Consider the following 14,373-nt stretch of genomic DNA (forward strand, 5'->3'; position numbering starts at 1 on the left):
ATTCTTTGACCTGATAAAGCTATTTGGATATAGCTAATTAAACTATGCTGTGTGATCCAGCTTGACACAATACATGGGGTTATGGTGAAGGAGAGAAGAGAATGAAGACTTTAAAAATGTTAAAATGCTTCGTTTTCTCAAATTTTTATTCCATGACCATCAAGCTCAATTGTAGTATAATTTTCTATTCTTATTTTACTTTTAAAAGTCGGACCCCTATACCATTTATGAAATGAGAGTAATAGCAATATCTTTTCTACATGATGCTGGAGACAGGGTTTTTAGATGGGATGAATTGTCAGGGAGAAGACATGGCACAATAGGATGTAAAAGGGAAGCTGAAAAAACAGAAGAAAGTCATGGAGAGGAAAGGGATCTTCTTTTTACTAATCGCTGTCCCTTAAATCTGTAGCTTTGGATCTATATTCCCTTTAGAAACAGTGATCTGGTCGAGGTTCTTAAGGACTACACTCTATTTTATTGTGATGTCTCTGGGGCTTTCCAAACAGTGTTATCTCAAATCTTCCTAACCGATGTGCCTTGATCGGGGCATAAGTGTGATGAGATACTTATCTTTGGACCCTCTGAGTGGTGTTGCAGGGAGGTCAGATTTAAGGACTAACACCCAGCAATGACTATCTCAGATCCATAAACAGCTTCATCCGCTTACCTGAAAGGGGAAACAAAAAAAAAGTTATCATTTTCCATGTCTACTGTAATGTACAAAAGGATGGAAAACACTAGAACAATAAATTTCTGTTGATTTGCCTCAAAATTCAATTTTTTTTTTATTATTTTTGAGACGGAGTTTCGCTCTTGTTACCCAGGCTAGAGTGCAATGGCGCAATCTTGGCTCACTGCAACCTCCGCCTCCCGGGTTCAAGCGATTCTCCTGCCTCAGCCTCCTGGGTAGCTGGGACTAGTTTCACCATGTTGGCAAGAATGGTCTGTATCTCTTGACCTTGTGATCTGCCCTCTTTGGCCTCCCAAAGTGCTGGGATTACAGGTGTGAGCAACTGCGCCTGGCCGAGAGTCTTATTTACTTGTTTGTTATGTTAGCAAACCTAGAATTAAGCAGATCAGAGGTTTTCTGCTGAATTAAATTACTTGATGCATCCATTCATACCGCAAATATTAACTGTTGACCTACAAATATATTTGATAAATACATCAGCATATAACTTCAATCTGAAAGCTTTTACCTTTATGTTTCAGGGAGATAACCTAATTACAGAATGTCGCTACAGCACAAAAGATAGAGCTGAGATGACTTGGGTAAGAAAATTTTATCATTAATTAAAGTTTATTTATGGAGAGAAATAAACTTGATTTCAGAAGAAAATGGTAAAAACCATTTGCATTTGGAAAGAAAAGTTCTAAAAATTTTGAGTATCAAGTATCCTAAAAGTGGTATCAGTGATGTTTTAGCATTTTATAAGACTTCAAATTAACCATATTATAGTATTAAATAATATTTGGAGTATATTTATTGACTCTTTCATGGAAAGCTATCCTTAGTCTTTTAATTTTTCTCATCTAATATTTTTAAAAGAACTGTGGTCATTAATTGACTATCTACTTGAGCCTGGCTTAGATAAATCCAAACTTCCAAAGGAAGAAGGAACGTCATGACCTTGAGGCCTCTGACTCAGAGAGAAATCTGGTTCCAACAGATTTATTGGAGGAATTCCACCAAGCATTCAAGAAATAGATAATTCATGTCTTACTCAAACTCTTTCAGGAACACAAAAAGAGAGAACATCTCCCACCAACTTATGAAGTTACCATAGTCTTAAAACTAAAACTTCACAAGGGTAGTATAAAAGAGGCCAGTAGTATGCACCTGATGGAAATAACTTGGACAAAATTTTGACAAAACAAATCCTTTTTTATATACAGATCTAATGACGAGACCAACTTCAGTTTAGCTAAGGAATATAAAATTGATTTAAATTAGAAAATATATTAATGTCTTCTACATGAAAGTATTGAATGAAAAAGACATATAATCACCTCGACAGTGATAGAAAAAGCAAAATTCAAGTTTACTGTAGACAGGGGAGACATTTAGCAAGACTGGAACAGGAAGGAATTGTTTTAACGAGGTAAAAGTTAGCTATGAAAAAGCTATAGCAAATATTAAATTAAATGAAATATCAGAAGTGTTTTTTTCAAGTTAGGAAGAATATAAGGGCATTTATTATCATTACTTGTATTTAACACTGTACTGGAAAAGAAATGAAAATGAGATATAAGGATCAGAAAGGCATAAGTGAAGAAGCAAAACACATTATTCACAGATATTGTAATTTTCTGCATCAACCCTCCTCCAAATTGATGCTATCTAAATTGCATTTCAGTGTATAAGAAATTATTTCAAAAAAATACAATTTAAAATCAAAATTATACAGAAATAAAATCTAACATGTTTGATCTCCGTGAAAAAACTTATAAATCTTTATTGTGAAACATTAAAGAATGCCTAAAGACATTAAGTGTTCATGGACAGAAAGGCTCAGTAAAATAAAGAAAATATTTCAATTTATATTGGTCTATAAATTTGATATTATTCCAGTAAAGAAAATTCAGAGAAGTTTTATTATTTGAGGTTTGGGTATCCTAAGAAATCTTCACCGACCAAGGTTGCAAATATTTTCACCTATTTTTTATTTATATAAACATTTTGCTGTTTTAGCTTTTACATGGAGCAAGTTGATTCTAAAATTTACACAGAAGAGCAAAAGGTTAAAAATAGGCAAGATAAAACTAAAAAGAACAAGGTAGAAAACAATCTACTACATAAGGTTTATTTTAAAACTAGTGATTAATACAGTATGCTTTGAGTCCCAAGTTAGAAGACTTGGAACAGAAGAGGGATCTCAGAAACAGACCTACAAATCCTACAGTTGGAAACTTTGTTATGATAGACATAGCATTTAGATAAATGGAAAAGGATAAACTTTTTATTAAAGGATGCTGGTACTACTGGATATCCATATGACATAAATAAAACTGAGTCTTAATTTCACACAGTGCATAAAAATCAATGCCAGATGTATTAAATATTTAAATGTGAACAGCAAAACTTTAAAACCACTGGAAGAAAAAAATACCTGAATAAATCTTCATGACTTTGGAGTACTTATTTTATAAGCAAAACATAAGAAGCATAAACTATAAATAAAAGATTAATCAATTTGACTATGTCAAAGCTTTTGCTTACCAAAATAAAATACTATTAAGAAAGTGAAAAGAGTTTTAAACCTGAAAAAAAATTTGCAATACATGGATTAACAGAGCATTAGTATCTAGCTTACAAAACAGAGTCCATAAATCAGTAACAGAAGAGAAGCATACAATAAAAGAGGTTAAGACAAAAACATTTCAAAGAAATAACAACCCAGTAGATAATATAAATATATGAAAAGATGTTCATTTCGTTTAAAACCAAAGTCATGCAAATGTAAACCAGAACGAGATATTTTGAACTCACCAGTTTGGCAAAATTTAAAACAGCATTTCCATTGTGCTCAAACTGGGACACTTATACACTGCTAGTGGTAATATAAATTTGTAAAACCACCTTGGGGAAAAACATGGCATTTAGTAAAGTTAGAGATTCACATATACTCTACCCAATTCCATGCCTATGTAGATTCAGCCTTGGAATTACTTTTGCAGAATGTGTTTTAGGAGATAAATTCATGAACTATTCATGATAGCATGTAATAATATAGGAATGAAAAAATCTGGAAATGTCTCAAATACCCATCAAAAGGAGAACAAATAAATGTGGTATAATATAATGAAATAGTGAAAAGTTATGAAAATTAATGAACTAAAGCTGCATATGTTAACATGAATGTATCTGGAGAACAAATAATGTTGATTGAAAAGACCAAGCTTGTAACAGAATATATGTAGTGTGATATTACGTATGTAAAGTTCAGGAACATGGAAAATTAAACAATATGTTGTTTAGGGATACATACTTCAATATACTGAATGTAAAATGTAATGGAAAGCAATAGAAAGATAAGATACTAAGATAGTAATCACCTTTGGTTGGAATGGGAAGAAGAAGGTTAGAAGCTGGGCACACAGGAGATAGTCAAGGTACTGGTGTTGGTTTTATTTTTTTCTCATGCCTTATGTATAATTTTTGTTGTTGAAATATTTTCTAAAGACATAATAAATGAGTTATTATTGTAGTGGTTATTTTGGTGCACTGTCTTGACACCCGTTTCAGGGCCAACACAACCAAACCTCAGCCACTGGGAATATCAGATGATACTATAATAGCTCACAGCTGTGTCCCTCATTGGAAATTCCTCCTTGGTATTAGAGAATGACTCCTTAAAGTTATACTCCATACAGTAGGACAGCCAGCAACCAATGACTAGTTGATAAGAGGCTGCAAAGGCCCAGCTTTCTTTCTACAATTTGATACAACTCTGAACAGCCATCCTAACTTAAAGATAAATTAAATATTTACTGAGGCCTCAGATGTAACTTTATTTGCAGATCAGCTTCTCCTTTTGCCTAATCCTGTCTTGCTCATCAAGAGCAAACACCATGTTTTTGCAATTAGTAAAATCATTGTATATTAGTCCCTACATTAATTTATAATATGAACAATGTTAAGTTTCCCACCTTTGTTTTCAAAAGCTAGATTTTGCTGAATACAGAATTCTTGGTTGGCAGTTGCTTTTTTTCCCCTGCAACACTTGTGAATATATAATTCTAATATCTTCTTTTACTTCCATCATTTATGATAAAATATCAGCTGTCAATTGTATTCCTGTTTACCTGTACATGATGTATCATTTTTCTCTTGCTGCTTTCAAGATTTTCTCTTGTCTTTGGCTTTCAGCAGTATGACTGTGATGTGTCTAGGTATGGCTTTCTGTATTTACCTTTGGCTTTTGTTGAGCTTCTTGGGTCTGCAAGTTAATGTTTTTCATTAAATTGGGGATTATTTCAGGCATTATTCCTTTTAATATTTTTTTACGTTTTTGTCTTCTCCCTCTCATTCTGGAACTTCAATTACATGTATTAACATACATGAAAACATACATATATTTTAGACATCAATGCTAGAACATTTAATATTGTCCCACAGATTTCTGAAGTATTTTCACTTTTCTTTCATCTTTTATCTCTCCGTTCTTTGAGTAAGACAATTTCTATTGATTAATCTTCAGGTTCACTGATATTTTCCTTGCTCATTTGAAACCTGCTGTCGAGCTCATCCTGTAAAGCTTTTATTCCATTTTGGTACCTCTCAGCTCTAGAATTTCTATTTTAAAAAATGCTTTTCTTTCTCTGATGTCATTCTCTATCTGTTCACTCATTTTTAACATATTTGCCTTTAATTACTTAAATATATTTTTCTTCAACTCTTTGAAAACTTTTTAAACAGCTTTATTGAACATATTTTCATCTGCTTTCAAGTCATTGTCTGATAAATCCAGCATCTCAATCTTACATTCCATTTCTACTGACTTTTCCTCCTTGAATATAGATAATAGTTTCCTATTTCTTTTCCTGCTTAATGATTTTTGGTTGAAATTAGACATATTAGATAATATGTTGAAGTAAGCCTGGATTCTGTTCTTTTGAGGGTCTTCAATCTTTTCCCAAATTTTATTAGATAAGTAACTACCTGGATTCAAAATATAAAATCTTTCTCCCCTGTGTTTTGCAGTGGCTAATGTTTATACACATGAAGACAAGATTCTAGAAAATTCAATTAAATCAGAAAAATTTCTTGCCAAAATTCCATCAGACTGATTGATTGGTATTATGCTAACCAAACACCTTTATGTTTCTCTGAAATGTTCACTGTGTTGAAAAGTTTACTTCTCATCAGCAGAATTTTATTAGGTTATTTAAGAAAGGCAGATTTTAAAAGTGGAAATAATTCTATTAATTTTTAATTGTGTCACTACCTTTTAAAAAAGCCACATTTTTACTTTTCAGTTTTAAGATTTATTAAATTTAATACTGGAAGGAAATGTATGTCATTGATGACTTACCTGCTTTAAACGTCAAAGGTGGTAGAACACATACTTCGCTAAATAAACTATCTGTTTTCAGGGAGGACTAAGCACCAGAAATGAAATGTGTCTCTCATACCTTCTTTATTACCCAAGAATTAATCTTACTCGATGTGCAAGTATTCCAGACATTATGGAACAACTTCAGTTCATTGGTGTTAAGGAAATCTATAGACCAGTAACGTAAGTAGTAAATGTATTTCATGATGAGGTAATGTACTCCAGAGAAAGATGGGCTTTATTGTCATATGTGATCCATTACCATGTTATAGAAATTTTTATGTACTGTTTGTTTCATTTGATTATTTTTTTTTTTTTCTGAGATGGAATCTTGCTCTGTCACTAGGCTGGAGTGCAGTGGTGCGATCTCAGCTCACTTCAATCTCTGCTTTCCAGGTTCAAGCAATTCTCCAGCCTTAGGCTCCCAAGTAGCTGTGATTACAGGGGTGCACCACCACACCCAGCTAATTTTTGTATTTTTAGTAGAGACAAGGTTTCACCATGTTGGGCAGGATGGTCTTGATCTCTTGACCTTGTGATCCACCAACCTTGACCTCCCAAAGTGCTGGGATTACAGGCATGAGCCACCACACCCAGCCTCTATTTGATTACTTTTAACTTGGGAGACCAAGTAAGCTTTTTAATTACTATGTCCAGAGTCCCCAAGACTACCCTCAGGTTCTGTGATTTGCTAGGAGTACCTAAAGGACTCAGCAAATGGCTGTATTCATGGAAAATATTTATTAAGGTGAAAGCATACAAAGCAAAAAGATATGGAACAAAGTCCAGAGGAAACCAGGTGCAAGCTTCCAAGAGCTCTTTCTCAGTGCAGTCATCCAGAATGCACCAAATTCCACCATCATCAAATTGTAACAACATGTATGAAATGTTGTCTATTGGAGAATCTCATCACAGATTCAGTGCCCAGAGTTTTTTAGAGGAACTAGTCGTATAGGTGCTCTCTGCCTGCCACTTACTAAAATTCCAAACTTCCAGATGGAAAGCAGGTGTTCAGCATAAACTGCCTTGTTTGCACAGTCTAGGCACAATGAGTCACTCTTATCATTTAGAGAAAGTTCATATCAGTATAGGAAATTGTTTACTATTTTAGTTTCTAGGCACCTGCCAAGGGTTATCCTTGCAAGCAGGCCTTTCTGAGGTGGGCCCATTATGTTAACTCTTCAGGTACAATTGTATATCATAGGAGCTATTTAAGATAAAATAGACAAGATTCTTATTATTCCTGTCCTCTTAAGATTATATTCTGGAGTGAGGAAGAGGTAATAAGCAAAAAAACAAATATGATATTTTAAATAGTAACAGATGTTATGAAGACAAAACAGTGAAGGAAGTATGTAGCTTTTATTAATAGGATAAAGAAAGCCTCTCTGAGTTGGTGATATTTGAGCAGTGACCTACATGATAAGGAGCCAGCTGTAGAGATATGCAAATACTACACAGGAAAAAGAGCCAGTGTAATGAGCCTGTGGTGAGTCTGAACTTACCATGTTTGTGGAGCAGCAAGAGAGTGCATTTGGCTGGAGAAGAGTGAAGTATGATAGAGATAAGTGAGGACATATGAGAGCAGGTGGGACCACATTATTTAGGACATGATGGGCAACATAAGGCCTTGGGCTTTAAGTGCAAAGGGAAGCAATTTAAGGATATAAACAAAGTCAATTTGGTTACTGTGTTGAGAAAGACTCTAGGAGGGCTAGATTGGAAAGAATATCAGGAAACTTGTGATTGTCTAGCTGATGGATGAGGGTAAGTTGTGTCAAGGTTGTGACACCGAGTTCATGAGACATGTTCCATTCAGGTTACCTTTTGAAAGGAGCACCCACAGCCTCGTTGATCAATGGCATTTCAGGGAGGCAGTGAGGGATAAAGCAGAGAAACGCTCAGTGATGATGTGTGAATGCTGTTAGGGGAACATGCCCGAGGCTGATATTGAGAATTCTATTTTGGATATATTAAGGTTGGTGTATCTATTCTTATCTATTCTTAGTGATGTCAGTGAGAGGAATTAAAATGGCTGGTGGAGATTTGGGGGTGGCTGAATTTCTTTTAATATAAAGAAGATTTTTCTAATGATTATTACTTTTCAAAATGAAAGGAAATAATGTAATTAGAGAAAATATACACATAGAGTTTTGAGACGTGTATTTTAAGGACAGAGTGGAAAAACATTCAGTGAGGATATGGTAAAATGCAAATGCTGAAGGAGAATAGAAATATGGTCAAGTTTTTGTGCCTAAATATTATAGGGATTATAAATTATGAACTGAGAACCACCTCTCTTTTTGAATTAAATTTATCATTCATAGATAGGTTTTACTGTTGGATAATTTTTATCCAAACAACGAAATGACCACTAGAAGAAATACCTATGTCTACTAAAATAAAAACAAAAATAACAAAATGCTTACATAAATTGGTTTATAGTTTACTGAGTATATTCATATGCATGTTTTTATTTAATTCATTGTTACACAACTCCAATAGGTAGATCAGGACATGGAATCCCAGTTTTATAGGGGAGGAAATAAAAACCAAGAGATTAAGATATTATTCAGCATCCGGCCGGGCGTGGTGGCTCACGCCTGTAATCCCAGCACTTTGGGAGGCCGAGGCAGGTGGATCATGAGGTCAAGAGATCGAGACCATCCTGGTCAACATGGTGAAACCCCGTATCTACTAAAAATACAAAAAATTAGCTGGGCACGGTGGTGCGTGCCTGTAATCCCAGCTACTCAGTAGGCTGAGGCAGGAGAATTGCCTGAACCCAGGAGGCGGAGGTTGCGATGAGCCGAGATCGCGCCATTGCACTCCAGCCTGGCTAACAAGAGCGAAACTCCGTCTCAAAAAAGAGAAGAAAAAAAAAAAAAAGGAAACAGAAATTATTCAGCATCATATAGTACATAATAAAAGGGAGAGCTGGGGTTTGTGTCTGGTCTCTGATCTCTTTCTCTCCATATAACATGCACATATAGGCAGATATATACATATACATAAATATATAACAAATAAATAATTACATATGTAACAAATTAAAACAACAAAAATGCCAGCATCACATAAAATATCATTTAAAAACACTAGGCTATAATCTTGGTTTTCAAATATTGATGTTATATTGTTCCTTACTTAGCCTTGAGTAGTCTTTTTCTCATTTAGAATATTTTTTGCATATTGAATGGAAACTTTTTCTAATCGATGGTTAATTTGAGAGAATGTTAAAAACAAATGGATATTAAAGGCTGTATGTTTGCAAGATGATTGAAATGCATTCTACAGCCTATATATATTTTTAAGTTTAAATAGTATGGAGCCTCTAAAAATGCTCAGTTACTGTTTCCCAATGAGATCCACCAGTGTCCATACCTTTGGTTTCCTTCAGGAAATACTCAAGTTGAATTTTCATCATTTGGAAAGACAGGGAAAATTGATTTACAGAACAAGGCTAGTTTTGACATGATGTCATTCTCCACTGCCAAAAAAAAAAAAAAAAAGGAAAAAAGAACAAAATCCATTTAACTTCATGGTTTACTTATTCCTCAAAAATATGAGCACAAAAGAGCCTCTATTTAAAAATACGTATTTAGACTTTAAATTAGATGTTCAAATCTAGTTCTTCACCACAGTGACATAAATGATAGTGAAGGCCAAACTAACAAGGTGCTGGCTCAGAAATCGGAATGAGAAATGGCTTAGGTGCTTTTTTTCTGTTTTGCTTTAAAGAATTATTACTAATTGATATTCAGGATACAATACTAAAAAAATCATATGACATATGAGCAAAACTTTTCTATTCTGTGCTTTTCATATAATGATTAATCTGTGCTACATTTTATTTTAAGCATTCTAAAGCAGTCCTAGGAAGGATTGATAGAAAGATGAGATAACTACATCTTGTCTCAATTTTATTGTCTGTTCTGGAGGGTGCTGTTTCTCTCTGCCTCCTACATATCTGGCAAGTCTTAAGGAAGAACAAAACCTCACAAAGATCAAATAACAAAATAGATAATGAATTTAGATAAATTGTGTATTCCCTGTTGTACCATAAATCAAGACTGAATATGCAGGCCTTGTGAGATTTAAGTGATGGAAAGTTATTAGTTCTGTTCCTAAAAAAGAATCAAATAGCTGTTTCTCTTTCTCTTTACAGGAAAAATCACTTTATATTTTTATTACTTAAAACTCACACACGCTTATTATAAAATGTTCAGGTAATGCTGAACAAGTTGTTATAAAAAAGGCAAAAGCAACCACCTCAAATTCTACTCAACATAAACATTGCTGATATGTTGATTGAATGTTATTATAAACATCTGAATATGTACATATCTACATAAAATGAATTGATTAAATACTGTTGTAAGAATGTAATTTGTGCAGAATTTTAAACAAAACCATTGAATTTTAATTTTGTTTTAACTCATAAGAAAGAAACTAAAGTAAAACTGATCATTTGTTGAAATTCAAATAAATATTGTTGGTGTTGTTTTTAACCACAAGAAATAATATTTTATAAAGGGGATCTCAAATGTTGAGAAAACAGATCACAAAATCATTAAGTCATTAGATTCACTATGCGTTTTAATTTTAGGTCATGAAAGATGAAGACATTTATACTTTCATGTTTTTTCCACCTCTGCTTTCTACACCACCAAGTACCTATTATTTTTATTATAATTTTAATATTTTTGAGATTTTTAATTTTTACACTTAATTATGAGACTATCATTTCCAGAATATTTAACATGACTTGTATATATAAATTGATTCAGTGATAACAAGACCATCCTGGCAAACATGATGAAACCCCGTCTCTACTAAAAATACAAAAATTAGCTGGGAGTGGTGATGCATGCCTGTAATCCCAGTTACTTGGGAGACTGAGGCAGGAGAATCGTTTGAACCTGGGAGGTGGAGGTTGCAGTGAGCCAAGATGGTGCCACTTCACTCCAGCCTGGTGACATAAAAAGATAACCATAATCTTTATGATTTCTACTTTAATGAGTTTTAAATTTGAATCGTTAGGATTTTATCTTCAAGTTGTCTAATCAGTAAAGGCTTCTGAGTGCCTTATGCCTCAAATTCCCTTTGGGAATTCTACACTTTTATTTGGACAGCACTTTGGTTGGATATAGTATTTTGGGTTCATATTTCTTTCCCTTGGGAGATCTCCCTGGATAAATGGAAGAATGTTTCCTTTACCTCTAGAATTCATATGTTAAATTGAATACACTTTAGTGTTGAGGATCTGAATTAAGTTTTCCTGGAACACAAAGTATTCTCTTTTTTTAAAATTCTAAAAAACAAAAACAAAAACAGGCTACATATGCAGAAAGTGCAGATTTGTTACATGGGTATATGTGTGCCATGGTGGTTTGCTGCACCTGTTGACCCATCTTCTAAATTCCCTTCCCTCACCCCCCAACCCCCAACAGGCCCTGGTGTGTGTTATTCCCCTCTCTGTGTCCATGTGTTCTTATTGTTCAGCTCCCATTTATGAGTGAAAGTATGTGGTGTTTGTTTTTCTGTTCCTGTGTTAGTTTGCTGAGGATGATGGCTTCCAACTCCAGCTTCATCCATGTCCCTGGAAAGGACATGATCTCATTCCTTTTTATGGCAGCATAGTATTCCATAGTGTGTATGTACCACATTTTCTGTATCCAGTCTATCATTGATGGGCATTTGGGTTAGTTTCATATCTTTGCTATTGTAAACAGTGCTGCAATAAACATACAAGTACATGTGTCTTTATAGTAGAATAATTTATATTCTTTTGGGTATATACCCAGTAGTGGGATTGCTGGGTCAAATGGTAGTTGTAGTTCTAGATCCTTGACAAATTGCCATACTGTCTTCCACAGTGGTGGAACTAATTTTCATAACCACCAACAGTGTGAAAGTGTTCGTATTTCTCCATGCCTTGCCAGCATCTGTTGTTGCCTTACTTTTTAATAATTGCCATTCTGACTGGCATAAGGTGGTATCTCATTGTGGTTTTGATTTGAATTTCTCTGACGATCAGTGATGTTGAGCTTTTTCTCATGTTTGTTGGCCACATACATGCCATCTTTTGAGAAGTATCTGTTCATATCCTTTGCTGGCTTTTTGATGGGATTTTTGGTTTTTTTCTTGTAAATTTGTTTAAGTTCCCTGTAAGTTCTAGGTATTAGACCTTTGTTGGATGGGTAGATGGCAAAAATTTTCTCCCATTCTGTAGGTTGTCTTTTAGCTCTGATGATAGTTTCTTTTGCTGTGCAAGAGCTCTTTAGTTTAATTAGATACCATTTGTCAGTTTTGGATTTTGTTGCAATTGCTTTTGGCATTTTTGTCATGAAGTCTTTGCCCATGCCTATGTCCTGAATGGTATTGTCTAGATTTTCTTCTAGGGTTTTTATGATTTGGGGTTTTACACTTAAGTCTTTAATCCATCTTGAGTTAATTTTTGCATAAGGTGTTAAGGAAGGGGTTCAGTTTCAGTTTTCTGCCTATGGCTAGCTAGTTTTCCCAGTACCATTTAGTGAATAGGTGATTCTTTCCCCATTGCTTGTTTTTGTCAGATTTGTTGAAGAGCAGATGGTTGTAGCTGTGTGGTGTTATTTCTGAGGTCTCTGTTCTGCTCCATTGGTCTGTATGTCTGTTTTTGTACCAGTACCATGCCATTTTGGTTACGTAGCCTTGTAGTATAGTTTGAAGACAGGCAGCCTGATGCCTCCAGCTTTGTTCTTTTTGCTTAGGATGGTCTTAGTTATACAGGGTATTCTTTAATCCCATGTGAAATTTAAAACAGATTTTGCTAATTCTGTGAAGAATGTTGATGGTAGTTTGATGGCAGTAGCATTGAATCTATAAATTACATTGGGCAGTATGGCCATTTTCACAATATTGATTCTTCCTATCCGTGAGAATGGAATGTTTTTCCATTTGTTTGTGTCCTCTTTTATTTATTTGAGCAATGGTTTGTAGTTCTCCTTCAAGAGGTCCGTCACATCCCTGTGAGCTGTACTCCTAGGTATTTTATTCTCTTTTTAGTGATTGTGAATGGAAGTTCATTCATGATTTGGCTCTCTGCTTATCTATTGTTGGTGTAAAGGAATGCTTGTGAGTTTTGCACATTGATTGTATCCTGAGACTTTGCTGAAGTTGCTTATCAGTTTAAGGAGTTTGGGGGATGAGATGATGGGGTTTTCTAAATACAAAATTATGTCATCTGCAAACAGAGACAATTTGACTTCCTATTCAAATACCCTTTGCTTCTTTCTATTCCCTGATTGCCCCGGCCAGAATATCCAATACTATGTCGAATAAGAGTGGTGAGAGAGGGGATCCTTGTCTTGTGGTGGTTTTCAAAGGGATGCCTTGGCTTTTGCCCATTCAGTATGATATTGGCTGTGGCATTGACATAAATAGCTTTTATTATTTTGAGATATTTCCATTAATACCTTGTTTATTGAGGATTTTTAAGATGAAGAGATGTTGAATTTTATCAAGGCCTTTTGTGCATCTATTGAGATAATCATATTATATCAATAGTGGTTTTTTCTTTGATTCTATTTACATGATAGGTTATGTTTATTGATTTGCATGTGTTGAACCAGCCTTGTATTGATAAAGCCAACTTGATCATGGGTCAAGGATGGGTCAGGCCTGAAGAGGCACTCTGGTGGATTACTTTTTTGATGTGCTGCTGGATTCGGTTTGTCAGTATTATATTAAGGATTTTTGCCTCAATGTTCATCAGGAATATCGGCCTGAAGTTTTCCTTTTTGTTGTTGTGTTTCTTCCTGGTTTCGGTATCAGAATGATGCTGGCTTCATAAAATGAGTTAGGGAGAGTCCCTCCTTTTCATTTGTTTGTAATAGTTGCAGAAGGAATGTACCAGCTACTCTTTGTACCTCTGGTAGAAATTCAGCTGTGAATCCATCTGGTCATGGGCTTTTATTAGTTGGTAGGTTATTAATTACTACCTCAATTTCAGAACTTGATATTGGTCTGTTCAGGGATCCGACTTCTTCCTGGTTTAGTCTTGTGACGGTGTATGTGTCCAGGAACTTATCCATTTCTTCTAGATTTTCTACTTTGTTTCCATATAGGTGTTTATAGTATTTTGTGATGGTTGTTTGTATTTCTGTGGGATCAGTGATGACATTCCCTTTATCATTTTTTATTGTGTCTATTTGATTCTTCTCTCTCTTCTTTATTAGTCTAGCTATTGGTCTATTTTGTTAATTTTTTCAAAAAAAAAAAAACAGCTCCTGAATTCATTGATTTTTTTGGAGAGTTTTTTTCTTGTCTCTAT

General features: G+C 34.4%; 1 protein-coding gene across 1 annotated transcript in view; it reads left to right on the forward strand.

Moving 5' to 3' along the window:
* Window positions 1-14,373, forward strand: part of MOXD1 (monooxygenase DBH like 1) — a 108,818-nt gene that overhangs the window by 79,468 nt on the left and 14,977 nt on the right. Inside the window, exons 9-10 of the mRNA XM_012474526.3 lie at window positions 1,216-1,275; window positions 6,100-6,242. Coding sequence (XP_012329949.2) covers window positions 1,216-1,275; window positions 6,100-6,242 — 203 coding nt within the window. The remainder of the gene's footprint in view (window positions 1-1,215; window positions 1,276-6,099; window positions 6,243-14,373) is intronic.

The sequence above is a fragment of the Aotus nancymaae genome, unplaced genomic scaffold (assembly GCF_030222135.1).
Source record: "Aotus nancymaae isolate 86718 unplaced genomic scaffold, 86718_ANA_hifiasm-v0.15.2.pri h1tg000040l, whole genome shotgun sequence".
Classification (NCBI taxonomy): Eukaryota; Metazoa; Chordata; class Mammalia; order Primates; family Aotidae; genus Aotus; species Aotus nancymaae.